The sequence below is a fragment of the Falco naumanni genome, chromosome 5 (genome assembly GCF_017639655.2).
Source record: "Falco naumanni isolate bFalNau1 chromosome 5, bFalNau1.pat, whole genome shotgun sequence".
Taxonomy (NCBI): Eukaryota; Metazoa; Chordata; class Aves; order Falconiformes; family Falconidae; genus Falco; species Falco naumanni.
In genome coordinates this window covers 39,014,439-39,033,944 of record NC_054058.1, presented here as the reverse complement: position 1 = coordinate 39,033,944, position 19,506 = coordinate 39,014,439, and the positions used below count along the sequence as shown (strand labels likewise).

The window sequence follows — 19,506 nt, the reverse complement described above, 5'->3', positions numbered from 1 at the left end:
CTATTATGTTTTGCATCTCAGATTAAGGTAACAGCTTCAGTATTCAGAATTTCTTTACACAGAGAAAAAACTTAGTAATCAACCCTTTTCCCAATAATACCGATTGAATACTGTCACTTCCACATAAAACCAGGGCACACAGTTTAGTTACCTCTCTAGTCTTCCTACCCTATCAATTTTTGCTTTGCTTCTTAGATGAGAGCTTCCTGCTTCTCATTCCTGTTTAAGATATATTTCCAGTAATGATAACCAGTGGGAGTAGAAGAGGTCTTCTTTTATTAAATCTCCAAATATTAGTTCTCATACTTTTCAGTGTCTACAGGGATTTGCCAAAGCCGGGGAAGGAGCAACAACTTTTTTACTTGACAACTTTATGTTATAAAATATATTGTTTCTAAATTTTGAGCAACCTTTCAAAATTCTGAAGTGTTATATTTAAGAAATTTGAATCAATTATAAACATTCTATGATGCAATCTAACATGCATTAAATATAAAATAAATTTATAATTTTACTTTTTTTTTATCTGCTTGAAAAAGTAGCAGGAATGTAAAATACTTTCCTCAGCACTGAACATATGCAATCACTACTGTATATTTTAAAAAACAATCTGCTGATTATAAGATAACTTAAATAGCCCCAAGTGTCCCTGAAGAGCTACTGTGTGCTGTGTAAAAGCTGAATAATCCTCCCTATGTCAGAAGGTGACTCTTCAGCTGTTCAGGATCACGAGCTGATATGCTACCACTCATAAAAAAAGATTCAAAACACAAGAACATACAGTTAGGTAAAGATCACTGTGCTGGTATTGGAATTAATCTGCAAGAACTGACAACATTGAAACCAATCTAGCAAGAATGATTCAAGGAACTGTAGCTTTTACTTAAAACCAAAACACAAAGAACACAGCAAATCCACACCAAAATAAGTTCAATGGGAATATGAAAGTTTTACATCATATTTGGCTCAGTTTTCTTCTTTTACAAAGATAACTGGAAGAAAGGAATATGTTCAAACACACTTTCTATTTAAATACATACTGAATGCAGTATTCATGTAACACCAGAAATGCGGTCTGTGCAAAAAGTACTACAAATCATTATTGCTCGGTGATCTGAATAAAATACTTTAACATATTTATAAAGGCACATTGATAGAAGAAAAGATGTTTCAGTCATCTTGTGTTTTTTTAATTGTCAAAATAGGGGAATTCACTTTGGCCCCTGTGCTTAGAAAAATATGACTTTGACTTTAGTTTCAATATTTAGTTTTAGTATTTACATGGTAGTTTCTTCCCATTCGAGCTCCACATCACCTACAAAAGAAATAGATACATTACATTAACCTACCTTGTAAACAAAAAGTCACTAATGTCAGCTAACTGTTTTGGCTGAATTTAAAAGATTTTGTGGGAAAAAAAGTGGAAAGCTTAAGCAATGACTATTAGTATGAGGGAGACTAAAGAACAGCAAAATGCTAGAAATTTATACTTCTGAAGCCAAAAAAGGCTTGTCAAATTTTTTTTTTTTCTGCTTCCTAGTCTGGACAAGTCAAGGCACCTGCTATGAAAAAATAATTCTGAGAGAATCTATATTTTGTTACCTTCCATGGCATCCAGGGAGTCCATCTTTTGCAGCGCTGAATAATTTACAAAACATATGGGCTGGCTACTTCCCTTGCTTGTCAACAGATCCAATACACACTGATGCAAAAATATATATTGTGCCTGTAAGATGTGAATTTAAAGAGGTTTGGTTAGAAGAAATGTACTTCTAACACCAAAAAACTCAGGATTTTTGTATAACATCTAGATGTTCTCAAAGTAACTGCAGTTAAACTCAGTTAAAGTTAACTTAGCAATCTCAATACTTCAATGACCATATCATATATGCCTGATTTGATTTCATACATTATGAGGCATAATGTGTTAAAGTTTGTCAAAACATGTTAATCCTCATGTCCAGTAAGAGATATGAAATTAGAGTAATCATAACTGAGACTAATAGGCTGTTCCACGATTTTCTGTAAAGGTTTGTTCTATTAAAAGATGTTGATTAGTTTTTGCCACTAGATTCAGACTGGAGAAACTGAACCACACAAATGTAACATTCAGATAAGAAAATTTTCCTCTTTCCAGCATAGAGAAAACCAGCAGGGTGCACTCAAATGCAAAAGTTCAAGTAAATCTAAATCTAGCAGTTCTAGGAGCATGCACCATTACTAAAAGTAAAAAACCCCACATTATTTTTAGTGATACTTCTTGGACTGTAGCATCATTTTTAACAGACTATAATGTAAAGCGTGAGCAACTGAAGTTAATTTGACACTTTCAAGGGCATAAAGTAACTCTGGGTAATGATTGCTGACAAGAGAAAAAATAAGGCAATGTAAGAATAAAGCAAAGAATGAAATAAACTAATGAAAACATAGAAAGAAAATAAATAGATTGTTATCTTCACACAAGAGAAGCCCTGTGTATGTAGATGCAGAAAATGAGCCAGATCACAGTTCAGAATGGAAGAGACCTCTTGAGACCACCTAGTGTAACCCCCAACTGCTTAAGCTGGTTCAGCTAAAGCATGTTGTTGAGTACCTTGTCCAGTATCTCCACAGACAGAGATAACTCCCTTGACTTTTGCACAGGTAAATAAATTAGTGTCATTTTTCTGCTCAGTAATTGCTGTTTTGTTACTGAACTGCCATCAATTTTCAAATCAAGTGTCTCAGATTTATAAGATAAATTTGCTTACGTGGATATGTTTTAGGGTCACAGCTCCAGAGCCATGGGTAATTAAAGCAGACTTTCACAGGCCCCCGAAGTACACAGTACCATTATGCTTTTGAATAGCTTGCTTACTGAAGCAATAGCACGACATTACTTCAAACTAGCCTTTGCACTTGACTTGGCAAGGTGGTAAACTTCTAACAGATTCACCAGACAAATATGAATTTCTAGAATGAAGGTCTTAAGTTTCAGTGGAATTTAGATTGGTTACTCCAATTCAGAAGGAAGACTCTGAAAGCTCCGTGATCTCTTGCATTCATACAATACATATGATTCACACAGCTACTTGTGAGCATGCAGCAATGAAAATCTTTCTGGGTTTGCCAGGGAAGAGTGAAGCAGGATACTTGGTAAACATACACGTGACAAGTTATTTTTCCAGTTAGAATTAATGACATTCTTAATTATTTGAAAGTCTTTTTATGATTGGAAGTGGGAGAAAGAATAAAATAGTTTGCTTAAGATTAGGTTATGCACTTTACATGTAGTCCAAGGGCAGGCCTTGTTAATGTACAGGCCACCAGGCAGAGTAACAGGATATTGAAATCATATCTACGTTACGGAATTAAACAGTGTCTGGGTAGATTGCCAGCCAGTGGAACTTGATCATCCAAACTACTTCAAACTGCTTGGATAGTCCCTACATAGTTTTAATCCACATGAACCAGCGCTACCCCAAATACTTTCCAGGTGTGTTCCAGGAGTCACTGCAGAATATGGGTCGTTCCCTATAGAGAGCTTGTGAAGGAGCGTAACTGCAGAGGTGTTTAATTGCGCAGATGTGGGCCATTCTGTGCCCATTGGCACAGTAACAGAGAGCAACTCTATTGGCAAAAGGAAAACGACTTTGAAGCTATAAGCAAGCAAAAACCAGGTCTGAGAGCAACCAGTTTTTAATTTTACTCATAGGTCTTACAGTTTGACCAAGGGATCTCTAAACTGACTTTTGGGAAGGAATTGCTTCTCTCTTTGTATCTTCTGTGCTGATCACATAAAATCTCTATCATAGACAATTAAACAGTGTTTTATAACAGAACTGTCAGAATAGCTTGATTACTGAATCTGCCATAAAACTTTACAAGATTCAGTTCCCTTTGGGCAAATTTTGTTGCTGATCTGTCTTTTGTAGTCTTGCAAAAATGATCTAGAAATGGCATGGGCAGAGAACAACCTGTCTCAGGATTTTGCAGCTAGCCTTTAGATCAATACTTAACTTTTTTGGATATCAGAACTATAGGGCCATCATCTTCTACTGCATTTTGGTGCATTTTTCGCTACTCTCTGCCAAAATATGCAAATGAAGAGGTACACAAAAATGATGCACATTTTTACAATGTACACTGATCTTATCAAATGTCTCACTGTTTTAAGATTTTATTTTGGGAGTGCTCCCATTAAATTGTCTTCCAGCCTTTGCCTTATTTTCAGATGATTCTTCAAAAGTGTAAAGCAACAACCAAAAAAAGTATTCCCAGAACTCAATCTTCACAGAAGAGTCCTGGCAATTGTTTAGCTCCATCAAGACTGGAAAAGGAAAAATTGAAAGCAATTGGTAATTAGACAGCACCTTATAAGAAACAGCATGACAAGGTATCACCACAAGGTCTCACAAAATCTTCTGAAGTGCAGCTGCTGAAAAGTGGTTAACTGTTTTTTTGCATATTCTGACACACTTTTCATATATTCTGACACGATATAGATCAGCAGAATCGTATTCCTAATGGAACAAGTCTTCTTACATTAACATAATTTTAAATCCATCAGTCACGTGGAATTTCATCCTGAAACTGCTCATCCATACTGAGATGTTGGTAAGTCATGCTGTAGACTCAAAGACTTCAGGCAGCAGCCTTGAGCTAGATCTGGCCTGCAAGAGGCTTATACCAGATGCCTCATGCAAATACAGGTGGATTTCCGTTCCACTGAGCATTTAGGATAATTTTTAAATTCGGCTATTACTCCTTTACATATATACAGATCTCCAGATACAGCAGAGGTCTTTCTTACCAGCAAGTCATCACTCATTTATATGTATACCCAACAAGTCTGCAAAAAATGCACTTTTTTAAACCCAAACCCCACCACTGCTTTGATTTTAGAAACTCTGAAGTCTGTGCTTCATTCTATCCATATGTGTTATTTTATATGAAGCAATCTAAAAAGAATCAAGGAATCATTAATGAGGTCAAAGGTAAATTAATATTTAAAAGTTTGGAGGACTATGCTACATATACATACTCAAAAAATACAGTTAAGTAGTAAATAAAGTCAAATTAAGCAGTGTATAAGCAAATCCATTTTTTATTTAACAACTGTTCATCCCCCAAAACTTGAAATTAACTTTCTCAAAGTCTGGTAAATTATGTTAGGTTCTAAAAATGAAATATGTCAGCACTCTTTTCAGCACTTGTCAGGACTGCTGGCCAAATATAGTTAAACAGATACAAACTATACGTTCTTGAAATATACATGCTTGAAATCCAAACAGAAGCAGGATTTGGTAGAAAATGTATTAGACAACTAATTGTTATGAGCTTTCTATCCTTCTTTTGTAGGAGATCAGATGACTAACTTTTCAACAACAGGAAAACAGAATAGATAAATATAAAAATCTTACCAGATTCTGTATCATACACATTCTTTCACTTCTTAACTCAGCTACAAGTCCATAGATATCCACAAAATCATGGTCATTTATATGTTGGGTTAAATGGTCAAGTGCAATATAAACACCTGTTCTTCCAACACCAGCACTGCAAATATAATAAACAAGATAAAATAAAGGGTTTATGTTCATTTTTGTAAGTATAAAATATTTTATTAGAATAGTCTTGTTAAATTCAGTTTATTGTGAAAAAAAAAAACCTTCAGAAAAAATTAATTAATTTTTAGTATTTACTTGTGTGTGTGTGCATGTCCTTGCTGAATGAGGGGTCAAGTGAAATCTGAATTTGAGCCTTGTTATGACTTTGATTTTATGAGAGGTTGCATCATACAAACAAAATATAAGTAAAGCAAATCTATATAAGTGGAAAAATGGTCCTACAGCTTTTCTGTGAATTTTCTAGAGCTCCCTAATTCAAAGAAAATAATATCACCAGATTTTGTGAAATCACACTTGGATTCTGTGATGCTTTTGGTATTTGAGACAAAATAACATGGGATCTAGCAAAATATTTAAAAAAATACTTTTAAGAGGAGGATGAGTGTGCAATACACACTAGTACCTAGTGTTACTTTATTTAAAGGTTTGAGAGCGAACAGGATTTTCTCAAAGTCACTATCAGGCATCTCTGCAATTGTGTAATAAACACAAGGTATATCACTGCAGATAATCAGGAAATGTAAAGCAAAACTCTCTTGAACCTGCAAGATCAAATGAGCAGAAAGTAACAAATGAGTTTTACTGGATATGAGAGCACATAATGCTACTTTATAACCATCAGGAATTTGAGCACAGGTGGAGTATCTGGCCCATGCTAGACCCTTTATGTATCTGTGTTGTGAAAAAGGGATAGGATTCATTGCAGAGGGGCCCCGGGGAACATAAATGTCCTCAAAACATGAAGACCATATAGTTCTCTCCTGTAATAGTCTCTCTGGCCCCTGCAATAGATGGAAATGTCAAGCTGTCAATGCCAACAACATCAAATAAAATGAGGCTTTATCACCCGTAGTGGGTGGCAACTGCAGGACACTGAGGACAAATAAAAAGAGCTCCCATGCATGATAAACTGGACAGCTAGGGAAAAGATCTGTGGCACCAAACCCACCTTTTCCTTCCACACATTTCCAGACTCACACCGAGTGAGAATGAGTCAAAGAATCCATTGCAGACCTCTGAGTTCAGATCGCTATTTTGGAGTGTGCCCACTCATCCAGTGGGAACACTGACCTGCATATAAAATGCAGACACACTCACCACTTTCCTGAAGACTTAGCTGTCTCCACACACTTACTCTTTGAAATAGCAGTTTAAGGCTGTTGAGTATGGAATCAATGGGAACTATGACAGCTGACCAGCTTTAACCACCAGATCATTTATTTAAGAGCCTAAATATAGATTTTAGCTGTTTATAGGCACCTGAGCTTGAAATCTGGTATATGCAAACCCTTGTTCCTATTTTTCCTTCCTTGTGGTTCCCAGTTTCTTCCTCTTGACATGTGACACGTACATTTTAAGTACAATTTTTAATATTTATTTCTTAGGAAGAGCTTTAATTATAATAGAAGTAAAGAAAACCAACATGTCAGTTGCTGTTTCTCTTTTTACAATAAAAATGAAAATTGAGATAAATCCAGCAGTACCTTATGGTAATGGTTGAAGTAACTGTTTCACTGACATTACCTCACTGGGATTTCCATGAATGGAAGAACAGACACACTTTGGCATTTTACCTCCTAGAAAGGACTAAGAACTGCTAGAGAAACCTTCATTGCTGTCCACACTAGAACCATACCTGTACACTCAGTTTTCATTTTCTTCTGGCAACTTCCCTAAGCATTAATATACACTTGAAATTCTAAGATACTAAATGGTTATTTGGTGAATATGCTTACCTGCAGTGAACCACCATTGGTGTATTATCATGTGCTCGACTTGCACGGATAAGTTTTACAAAATGGATAATTGGTGCAGTGGTTTCGGGGACTCCATGTTCTGGCCAAGAAGTAAAGTTACACTGCCGCACCATCATGCAGTCTCCATGCTGAAAAACATAAAATAAGGTAGTTTTGCAGAACAAATGTGACAGAAGATCCAGTAAGCTAAATATAACCTTCTCAGCAATTTCATGTAAAAAAGAAAGTCAGAATAGCATAATAATTATAAGATGTACTTGTATCAAAGGACAGTTCAATGTGCACAGATCTTACAGCAGTTTTTTGAGAGATGGCATCAAGTCCATCTTTCAGGAAGTATTCATGATTTCAGCAGTCACTCTCCATTTGACTTCAGTCACTACATCAATGTAATTTGTAGATTACAGGTTGAAGTTTCTACAGCTTGTTTCTAAGTTTAGTGAATCGGGATGACAAATTTATTTAGAAAAAAGCAACCATTAGACTGATCGAATGGAGTGAAGGCAAACAAATATGTTGGTAAAGACAAATGTATTTTCTAAGTGTTTGATGCCATCTCAATCAGAGCAGCAGCAATAATAAAGAAAAGAGCAGTTATGATCTGATATCTAAATTAAGTATGAAGGACGTAAGAATAAAAGCACAGGATCATGCCAAAGGCCTGTCTAGACCATTATCTTCTTTCCAACAGTAGACAAGGAAAAATCTTAGGGAAAATGGAAATTATAAAACATGACAACAATGTATCTATAGTTCCACAGAAAATTATTTCCATTCATCATAGTTTGTGACCTGTGAACTGTCTCAGTCAGAAATGGTATCTTGAAATTTAAGTAGTACTTGTCAGAATTTTCTTCTACTAATTTATCCACATTTTATGAAGCTCTGTAAGTTTTTAGCATTGATAGTATCTTGCAGCAAGGAGTAAAACAGTTTAATCAACTGTTGTGTAATGAACCAGTTTCTTTTTAATTTATTTTGAACTAACCACTTGCTCTTTTCATATTGCAGGAAACACTGAACAACTGTGCACAATTATATGTAGCAACTACTTTTTGTCTGTATTTTTCAAATTGATCAATGTCAAAACAAAAGAGAAATTACTTTGGATGCAATATGGCAATAATTGTGAATGATCTGCCTCACATATACTTTTTACCTTCACTAGAAGATCATCAAGAATCCACCCATTTGTGAATAGAAGATTAAGTACAATCTTAAAGCCAGCAACATGGCACATTTAATGACATGCTTATCAAGGACGTAACTTCTTGTGCAGGGTAGTACAGCTATAGTAAATGAATCACTTAGACAATGCAGGTTATGCTTTATTTTCTTCCAGCCTCACCCTGGTTAACACCGGTGACTTTGCATTTTGCCGGCAAGCATTTTTACTCTAAATAGTCCCTTTTCCAGTCTTGTTTATGTCTTATTTCAACTGAAAATAGTTTCTATTCTCTCACTCATTTTAAAATGCTCAATTTTCCTGTATTATGTGCACAATACATCTTTATTGATTGTACATTGAGACAATCCCCTAACTGCTGGTTTTTTCATCATGTGTGCATGCCACAGGATGGCAATACATCTATTTGGATAGCTGAGTTCTGGTCCCAGGATCTGGCTGCACTACATACAACACAGGTCAATGTTGGGAGTACAAAAGAAGGCTGACTTAATCTTGGGTTATTACGTCCAGATTGCTTTCTGAGCCTACTTGCTTGTCTGACTGTGTGTGTGTGTGTGAATTTTTCCAAAGAGTGGACACTATAGCTGTGGATCATGACAAGGATGAACATCTATGCTATACCCCCCACCTCGCTTCCCACCAGAAAGAGTGGGAGTAATACTGATGATTCTCATTTATATTGGGTGAATCTCCTGGGGGTGGAGGCCATTACGGCTGGTGGTACAATGCAAAACAGCTGCACTGCACCAGAGAATCTTGCCCTTTAATCTGAGAGGGATACATTCAAAGGGATTTGTCTGATCACAGAATGGTTAGGATTACTCCTTTCTAGAAGAGACAACTGAGGTGTCCAAATAGAAACTTCACCTCCCACCAAACCAGAGGTTCAGTAACCTTGATAGGCCCTTCATAGCATGTCAGACAAGTAACTGAGCTTTTTGTAACAGAAATTGGAGAAAATTCTCAGGCAACAAAACCCAGGAATGAAAACAAAATGCAGGAAAACAAGGCAGTACAGTGCACATGCATTAAAAGATTAAAAGAAGAATACTGAGGGGTAGTTGGGTGACATGGAGCACATCTGATGTTCTTTGAGGTGCTGGATGGGTTTTATTCTATCAGACTCCAGTTCTGGCTTACCCTTTCAATTTTTAGATCTCTGATGGTCCAGTCTATTTGAATATCTTCCACCAATTTAGTAATCACTATATCCCCAAACACAGTCACTGGTTTGTTATCTTCTGGCCAGTACTGATGACATCTTATCTGCAGGCAGATGATTACTAATTAACAATGATCATATTATAATCTTGACAGAAACTACATACAGAATTTCCAGTTATATCAAATGCTGTTAATTGGCACACTGGTAACTTACCCGTCCCTTCTCAAAACATTGTGTAAGCATCACAAGTGTTTTTGCTCTTGTCTCCCACACCATTCTCCAGAAATCACCCACTGTTCCTGGTAATGGTCCCTGAGTTGCAATAAACTCATTTGGACATAAATAACCCTAAGAAAAAAGAAAATATTTAATACATAATGGTTGGCAAGGAAAAAAAAACAAGAGTTTGCATGTGACTAATAGTTGTGCTTGTAGCTATCATGTATAAGGCTAAAACTTTGTCAGACATACTAAATGACTTGGCATAGGCCTGGCTAATGATTGCACGGCAGATGGCCTTGGTAACCTAAGGAAGTAATGGCATTTGTTCCACTGTGTAGATCAGTTATGAACCAATGCTCTAATAAAGTTTGGGAAATGTCATTCTAATAGCAATGCATTTATCAGAGAAATTACAGGGACATCAGGTCAGTAGTTCCCTTTTAAAAATATCTAAGCCTTCATAGGAGCCTTACTGCAGATCCAGCCAGAGGCCACCAAGAACTATGTCAGGAGGTGGCCAACAAAGTAGAATTACATAGTGCTAAGGAGCAGTGGAGCCAGGAAAACAACTAAGGAGCAATCTGAGAGCTAGTGCAAGCTATAAACCACACTGATGACCTTCTCCTTCCAGTGATCATCAGGGATCTGCTGTAACTTAGGGATGGAGCTTACTCAAACAAATGATCTCTGATAAAAGTTTTTAAGAAACCTACTGTAGGGGTTGCCTTTTGTTTTAATGTTGGCTTCAGCTGTTTAGTTCATTTATAAATTGTTGTAAAACCTGGGGAGAAGGAGGTTTGTTGAAAAAAATCTGTGTAAATGCTATCAGTGCATCATGGATCTGTTTCCCCAAAGAAACTAAGTGTACCCTAAAGGAATTCTCATGTACTATAGAAAGTCTAAAGTAACAATAGCAATAATAGCAATACATTTATGCTGTAGAGCTAGAAGTCTATAATATCACAGAGTTCTGCTTATTGCCTAAAACAACTTACACAGTGGTTTATAGCACCACTGAAGCTCCTTGTTGGAATTATAGCCCTATAATTCACAGCTGCCTCTTACTTACTCCATCTATAATATACAGAACAGGTGGCAGTGAGAAACTATGTTAATCCTTCCTAGTTTAAGAGTGAGGTAAGAAACTATAATTCAGGGATGCAAACCTTGCAGTATGGTTACTGACTTTTTCTTGTTCAACCAATGAAAATAAAAGTAGCAGCCAAGTTCCCATTTGTTAAAACCATATACAAGATCTCTTTCCCTCTTTTTACGTGTATGCATATGTATACACACCTAGATAAATAGGTATGTAAATACACACATGCACATCTTGTATATTTACAGCTATATGCATTTATATAATTACACATCCACAAATATGGAAAGTGAGAGCATATAAAGAGCAAAGCTTTAGCCCTGAGAAAAGGTAACTTTACAGTTATCTATTCACTGATGAACAGTGGTGACCTAAAGTGAGATGCCTGTACGCAGTAACGAGATGCAAAATCTTAGCAGGGAACACTCCCTGCAGCTGGCTTTTGCTGCAGCTTTTTGGAAGCTGCTCTTAGTGTTCCCTGCCTAAGCCTTGGCATGTCAGTTAGTGACAGGAAGGGTAAAGACTAGGCCATGCTCCAAGCTGTCTGGTCTCCTTCTTGGTGGCTCTGCGTACAGTCCCGGTGTCAAGTAACAACGTGGCATGGCTCTTCCTATCTGCTAAATGTCAGAACTAGGACATTCTATATAAAGGGAATAAATAGCTTTTGCTAATGAGAGAGGAAGATGCTGTCAGCTCTCTTGCTTATTCTCTATAAATGTCTCTTAGTTACCTGGGAATAACTATTTTTACTTGCCATTTTTTCATCTTTTTAGACTACAGTCTGCATGTCTTGCTATGTGTTTGAATAGTGCTTAGTGCAAATGAAGTCTTGACCTCATGTTAGACAACCAGCCACTGCTACAACAAATTAAATGCACAGTTATAATTCAAACTTTGAGCTTCAATGGAAAAAAATGAGATAAAAATATAAATGAAGGATTTACAGAGAACACAACTAGAAAATGGAAGGTCCAGGAAGAAAGCTGAAGATGAGAAATACAATACCAGTTACTTCTTCAAGAAGCTTATTTGTATTTTCTTCCATCATAACTTTCACAAAATAATAAAAAACCAAAATCCTGCTCACCAAAATTATTAGCTATCTCTATGAAACTTTTCAGTTCAGTTATCTTTACATTATCCTGTTCATATACAATAGCTCCAGCTCCTGAACCGAGACCAAATAACACCCATCCAAACAACTGACATTGGTAGGAGTTTCACTGTTGTCTTTAATGATAATAGTATGAGAATATTTATAGAAAGTAATTTGCTGGACACAGTTTTGATTATTACTGAAAATCACTGCTTAGCAATGAAAATGGGATAAATTATACTTTTAACCAGTCATGTTCAATGCCACAGGAGTCACTCAAACAATGCCATGGCAAGAGTAGTTGTAGTGAATGAAAGAAAAATTAGAATCTTGTTCTTCTTTCAAGTTATTTTTTGACTCTCTCTTTTGCCAGAAAACAAATATAGTAAAAATGTGAGTGACTTTCTACTTACAGACACGTAGCTGGCATTAATGTAGTCAGATCCAGGAATACCAGCATCAGGCATCAGCTTTACTCTGTTGTTATTATCTATCATAGAAATACAGTCTAGTTAAATAAAAGATTTGTTTAAAAAACATAGACACATGTAACAAGTCTTCCTGGAGTGCTAAAAAAATAAAAAATACTGTTATTGTTGCTAATCTAACCATACTTGACATAGTAGAACATTAATTACAAAGGGAATGTAACCAATTTCCATTACTGTGGTCATCCTTTACTGTTCCAGACTTATTTTAATATAATACTTTTTAATTAAAATGGTGAATGTGCCAAATCCTCCAATTTGGTGTACATACAGAAGGATCCTCTGCCTAATGATAGCTGGTGTGCTTTATGCCATGCTGTTCTAGCACAGACAACTTCCATGTGAACAGACAGGTGGGTCTCTGTCCTATATATTGTACCCAGGTCACAGATTTGAGCCAGTTCCTCACACTTACATACTTTTACTTCTTTTACATAAGGTAAGTTCATTATTCCAGGAAAAAAAAAAATATATTGAGGGTTTCTAATTTGGGCCCATGGTATGTATGCAGAAATGACAAAACCCAGGAAAGATGTCATATGACAATAAGTAAATGCTGAAACCAAACATTCCAAATTTTGATGTTTGCCTCCCAACGTAGTGGAAAAAAAAAAGTTAAAAATTTATGAAATTTATCTGTTTATATGTCATGAATATAAATTTTTAGTGACTAACGTAGAGTATGTCTTGAACAAGGCAGTAGATAGCAGGAACAGCTGCTCTGAAAAGTTAATAGCACAGAATGTAGCATTATTAACCAAGGAATGCCATGCTCCCCATCTCACATCACAGCTAATGCCTAAAATAATAATGACATTTCTTGTCTTATTAACTGAAAAATGAAGCAGTGTTGAGTACAGAGAGACAGACTCCTGTCTCCTGTGATAAAATCTAGCCTTGGCTTATAAGTTATCATACAGTCACTCTGATCTTCTGTGGAAACTTTGCAGCACATGTACACATATCCACAAGAAAGCATACCCAGGATCCTGAGGTAGCTGAATGCACAAACATGTGGATTTTTTATGTTTAAAAAAATTACTTCTCACTGAAGGGGAGAAAAAAGAGGAAGAATGTTAAAGAGTTTGCTACATGGCTTGAATTACAAAGCTAAGAAACTATAGAGGCTACAGTTTCTTGCACCTGCATATTAAAGCTTGTGAGAGCAAGTTGAAAGCTACTCGCAAATAAAACTGTCTTTAAAAAAACACAATGAAAAGACAGATTACTTGACAGAAAATTATTTCATAATGTGGACATGATTGTATTGCCATTTCAAAGGCAGATCAAACAAAAATACGGTTGCATTTCAAATACATGCTGCACTATCGAAGGCAGAGAGCAAAACGGAGGAGTTGATCAGCAAGCACACATACATGGCTTTATGTTTGGGAAACGATTCTTAGACCTGTTCCAAGGCAGATCAGCATCAGTTGAAGCAAGGTCTTCAAGAAACTTGGGAAGTTCCTGTAGAGGAATAAATGTTTGTTGGCAAACCTTTGCATTTCACTTTCAGTGAATGTAAAACCCAACACAGCCATCCAGCAAGAGGAATTCCTTAGTTCTGCAGGAAAGTGCATTTCTAAGAACAGTTGGAAGCATTACACAGCATTCCACCTCACTGCCCAACCCCAGTTACACCCACAACATTTAATGCACCACTGCAGACAATGCTGTCAAGTTGAACAATTAAAGCTTACGTGCACTTTCACCTTTGCAAGTCTGGATAAATTCAGCCTATCACCTTTTGTCATTCTTTTCTGTTTTTTCATGGAGTCACACACTTGGTTACCATGTGCTACTGACTCAGCCTTACTCTTGAATAATGCCTTTTCCTGACTCCTGGGGCTTGAGAACTGATGAGAATTTAATTAAGTTGAGACAACTGGCAATTAGCTATTGTTCACAGGACTGTTTGTGAAAGGGGTGGGAAGAGTTATTTTGGGTTGTACTGTAGTTTCATAACTAGTCATTAGTTCTATTACAGAAGGGCAGAGACGGATAAATCATTTATATTGAGAAACTTATTTGATGGGGGTGTTTGTGTACATAAATAGGTATAATTTCCAAAGCTGAGTAGAAGAGCGAAGACGACTTCATAACTTGTTAATGAAAAAAACATATTAATATGATGATCTCATAGTGGTGATAAAGAGAACAGAAGTCTCAGAAAAGCCAGAATTTAGCCAGAATTTCCAAGTTAGTAACTGCATTAACTGTAATAGGTTTTCCCTTTGTTTAACAAATGTTATATGCAAGTCTATTTCAACATCTGGCTAAGATAAAGACGAAGAGATCTACCTATTGCTTTGAATGAGTACAATAAAAAATTTTGCTGCTAGTGCTGAGTAATCCCTTCAAATTTGTCTTTTAGTATTAACAGTTAGTCACTACATGGGCTACTTCCAAAAGTGGGGCAGATAGCCCTGCTATCAGATTCAATGTTAATTATTTTCAAGTGCTCTTTTGCCCAGGTATTTGAGACAGTTTGTTTTCTATAAATAAAATTTAATGGACAACTATTAGCAAATAAATAAATAAATCAAAGAGGTAACAAAAAATGGAAAAAACAGGAGTGTTTTTTATTCTAGCGTTTTTCTTTGTTAATTCAAATATTTTGTCAGCCTTATTTGATGGGTTCAAATACTAAGAATAATTTTATATAAACATTAGCAAAATGGTATCATTAAAAAAACCACGTAATAAACCAAATCAGTAATTCCTTTAATCTGATATCCTATTTTGTACAATGGACAATGTCTGACATATAAAGGAGAGCTCAAAACACTTGAATTGTATTACATGCAATATTATCTCATAAGAATTTTTTTTCTTTCACCATCTGACAAAAATCCTATGGCCTGAAGCACGAGGCCTACTTCATTTCTATAATTATATCCTCGATAATATAACTGCAGGTGCTTCTGAATAGAAGGGGAAAGAGGTTTTCATGATAAAAGAAAAAGAGTTTCAGGCAAGGGGCCTGACTTCTTTTCCTGGTTCTGACACATTTCCTTGGGGAAAGAATTAGGGGAAGAATGGCAGAGAACAACTAGATGCTCATCTCCCTTTGAAAATTAACAGGGGACTAGATCCCATACATGCTCTTCAAAATCTCTCTAAATATCTATGCTTCCTAAGGATGAAAAGCCTATGATTATGCCCCTTCTAAAAAGAAAGTTTCTGACTTAAAATCACCTTATAAAGAATGGCTGACTTTACATTTATATCCGTATGTTAAAGAATTAAAAAACATAGTTAACAGACATGAATTAAATACGAAACTAAATGAACTGTAACATACTCTAGAAAAGTATCTTTAAAGGCACCCATTATTTCAAAATGTTGTCTTTGAAGCAACCTCTACCATACTCAAGGTACATTTCTTTAACGTATTCTGTTGCCTCTGCCTTTTGCCTCAATAATCCCTTATAGAAGTAAAGTCCCAATTCTATAACTGAACCTACAGAAAGATCCCCATTCTCAGACACAGTAGAGTGACTTCTGTGCTTTCCTCTCAGGATTTCGTAAGAACAGTAAAAGACAGCTAAGGGTTGAGAAGTTAAAATTCCTTTCATTCAGAAAGCTGAAAGTCTCCCACAAAACTTCTGCCATTGAATTTTGCATGAAGGAAGAACATACATGAAATGCCTATGGCATTTTGCAAGTCTTGTGGGCCATGGGACCATATATCATGTGCATGTCATGTGAACTTTAATTTGCCTCATTTGCCTCACTCCTCTGCGTCTTAACTTACCAGCTGACTAGTACAGAAGTAGCACTGTTGTACAGTACTTCGTAATAGAGAGGAAACAGAAAAGAAGATTATGTTATTTTTGTAATGATGCTTCCATATCTGAATGAGTGCTCAAAAGCCTTGTACCAATTATCTGCATCAGTATGGATTTCAGTCTAAATGATTATTTTCAGAATTGGAGAAAGACTATTTGGATTCCCAAATTCAACAACAGTTTGTGACAGAAACCATATCTCTTTGCAGACTTACAAAACTTTGAAATAATTTGCACTTTGTTTGCTGTAGTACTTTTATGGTACAGTGATGATATTTGGAGGTATTTCACTTTTTTATTCATGAACGGAACTTATCATAAACCACTTATAGAAATATTTCTGTTTCAGTAATTTTCCAGTTACTAGGAAAACTAGGAAAACTTGGTTTCCCAAAGATGCTGAGAGATATCATCTGGAAAGCTGGAAGTTTGAATATCAGCTACATGGAGCCCACCACCAGTTACCATCATAACTACCCAACATCAGTTATTGTTTCTTTAAACTACTTTACCTACCAAAACATATCTTGGAATTGTCCAGGAAGACTGCTAGCAGAAACAGTCCAAATTCAAGGCAGGGAATATACTAGCAGTTTATGAGTGTAAATTATCATGTTCCTCATGTCCTTTTCCTGGTATGCTTGAATTTACTAGTACAGAGACAGCCAGAGAGCCCAAGCAAGCTCAGCACCATGCTTTTAGTTATGTACTTCATATATAATGGCCCACGGGTTTATATCTTGAGCTCATCTCTCCTACACACGTTGTAGGAGCCCCGAGTCATCTATGTGAAACTAAAATGATGAATGTGGATGGGAACAATGCTGGTCACTAGGTCTGCTTGCTTGTTGTGTGCATTGCCTATTTCTGTGCATTTTCATTTCTGATGTAATTTCAAGCACATTGTCAATCCCATTATTCATCTGATAAGACAGGTGCTACAGATGCTATAGACATATTCTCCATCAGGGACTGGACCTACCCTGCAATTCTTCCTGCCCTTGGACAAGTCATATGGGAAGGTAAGATATCACTACACTCTGAAACATGGGAGTTGAAGCTCAGAGAAAAAAAATAAAAAATGGAATCCCAAATTACAAATAAAAAGCTTTTGATTGTAAATGGACTAAATAATTTAGTTGGAAGAGGCCTCAGCTACTTGTATTCTCTTAACTTGAAATGGATTGCCAAGATTTTCATTTGATAAAGCACGATAGTTTAAGTTTTAACACTTAGCCAATGCTGTAAGACTTGTCCAATGTGGGTAACACCTAAAGAAAGTAATACTAGAAACTTTCCAGTGATAAACGTTAATATGTGAAAATGTTATTGCTAGTAAAACTTTTCATCTGTTCAGTCATGCACAATATAACTATAATCACTCTTGTTCAAGTGAAATAACACTTCTGCTCTTGGAAAAAAAGGTTCTTACTTTATTGCTCAGAGAATTTTATGGTGCTTTTTATTATTACATCCAGACCAATTTTACCTAAGGAGCATAACAAAAAAGCTGTAGGAAATACCATTAATCTTTTCACACTTTTTTTAGTTTTCCCTCAGAGACTGAAATTTTATAATCTAGCAGAAGAAAAGCCAATTGTTGAGTCTTCATTTTTGTTAATCCAACTGGTAAGCAATTTGTGGTAAATCTACAAATCCAAAACAATACCGTCACTGGAGAATGACAAATTATTTTTGTGAGGGCAAATGACTGTATGTGTTACAAATTATGATAATGATGCTGAAATAACAAAAAGAAAGATATTGCTGAGAAAAAAACCCATGATAGCCATAAAAATATTACCTAATGAAAATTGACAAAAATTTGAGATTTAAATTTGAAAATATATATGCATTATATTATATGCAATGTATATTTTGAAAGCTGGTCTCTTTTCAGAAAGACAGACAGGCTTGCTGTGTTCATCCACTCACATAAGGAGATGGAAGACATTCACATGGAAGCTATTCTCAAGAGCATGAGAAGTATGACCTATTATTTGTAGAGGAACAAAAAGCAAAGTACCATGCCCAAACTTTTTACCTTCTGCACTGAAGCCTATGAAAGAAAAATATTTCTGAGTTCTGTAACAGTATGACTGGGGCCTTAGCATTTCACAGAATAAATGTGTTTTTGTTATACACAGAATAGCTGTGTTTTTGGGGTCATCATCTTTCAGGAAAACATACTTATTTAAAGCAATTAAATATATCTGTATATATGTTAGAAAACTATTTCTGAATAAACTGTTCTCAGGTAAACTACTTGTGCATCACTACATACGTAGAAGCACAAATATTATGGTGTTCTTGCAAAGACTGGAATCTAAAGAAAATCATCTTTTGCTGACAGTTAGGTGAATAATTCTGATCAGGTTGCAGTGTAGACTGCAGAATCCAAATCAGTGTAATATTACTTTCTAAACAATCAACGTGGTAATTGGGTATTGATTATCAAGGCCAGAGTCCTTCACGGCCTTGCCTGCTTAAAATGGACATGAAATGTGACACATGAAACGACTGAAGGTCTTGCGATGTTGTGACAACTGCTAGCAACATACCGAAAATTCTTCCTGAAACTTTAGGTTGTTGTTTGTGCAAAGCTCTTCAACATGTTGTAAGAAGGATTTCTTGCTTATTGGCCTGAAAGTAGTGACAGAAAAATTAGAAGACTATAGTGAAATTATTTGTCATTCTTTTTATTCTTATTTAACTACAGTTTATTAATAATGTTTTTCAGTTCAGTAGAAACTGATACTTATCGGCAGAAAATTGGAAATTGCTACTTATAGGCAGAAAATTATTAATCGCTTACAGCATGCTTATTTGATTTGGTTTTAGTCCCTTAAAATAGAAGCATTTTCTCCCCTTGTTGTTCCCCTCATCAAATTTTTAATGTTGGTAATATGTTAACAGTACTGTAAAAGTGGGATTGTTTTTATAGGTAACAGCATTCCAAGATGAGGTTTTGACATTAATGGAAATTTGTAAAGTTATCATTGCATTCTAAAGTACATAATACTTCTTTGTCACACAGAAAACATTTTATACATTGCAAGGTTTTAGACATATAAAATATTGCAGTGACCT

At 35.8% G+C, this 19,506-nt stretch overlaps 1 protein-coding gene across 1 annotated transcript in view; it reads right to left on the bottom strand.

Annotated features, from left to right (window-relative positions):
• Positions 1 to 671: 671 nt before the first annotated feature.
• PTPRQ (protein tyrosine phosphatase receptor type Q) overlaps positions 672 to 19,506 on the bottom strand; it is a 141,780-nt gene continuing 122,945 nt past the window's right edge. Inside the window, exons 54-62 of the mRNA XM_040596994.1 lie at positions 18,978 to 19,059; positions 14,002 to 14,092; positions 12,551 to 12,627; positions 9,934 to 10,068; positions 9,696 to 9,821; positions 7,346 to 7,494; positions 5,403 to 5,538; positions 1,603 to 1,726; positions 672 to 1,315 (exon numbers count right to left, since the gene is read on the bottom strand). Of these exons, the coding sequence (XP_040452928.1) occupies positions 1,278 to 1,315; positions 1,603 to 1,726; positions 5,403 to 5,538; positions 7,346 to 7,494; positions 9,696 to 9,821; positions 9,934 to 10,068; positions 12,551 to 12,627; positions 14,002 to 14,092; positions 18,978 to 19,059 (958 nt within the window). The 3' untranslated portion in view covers positions 672 to 1,277. The remainder of the gene's footprint in view (positions 1,316 to 1,602; positions 1,727 to 5,402; positions 5,539 to 7,345; positions 7,495 to 9,695; positions 9,822 to 9,933; positions 10,069 to 12,550; positions 12,628 to 14,001; positions 14,093 to 18,977; positions 19,060 to 19,506) is intronic.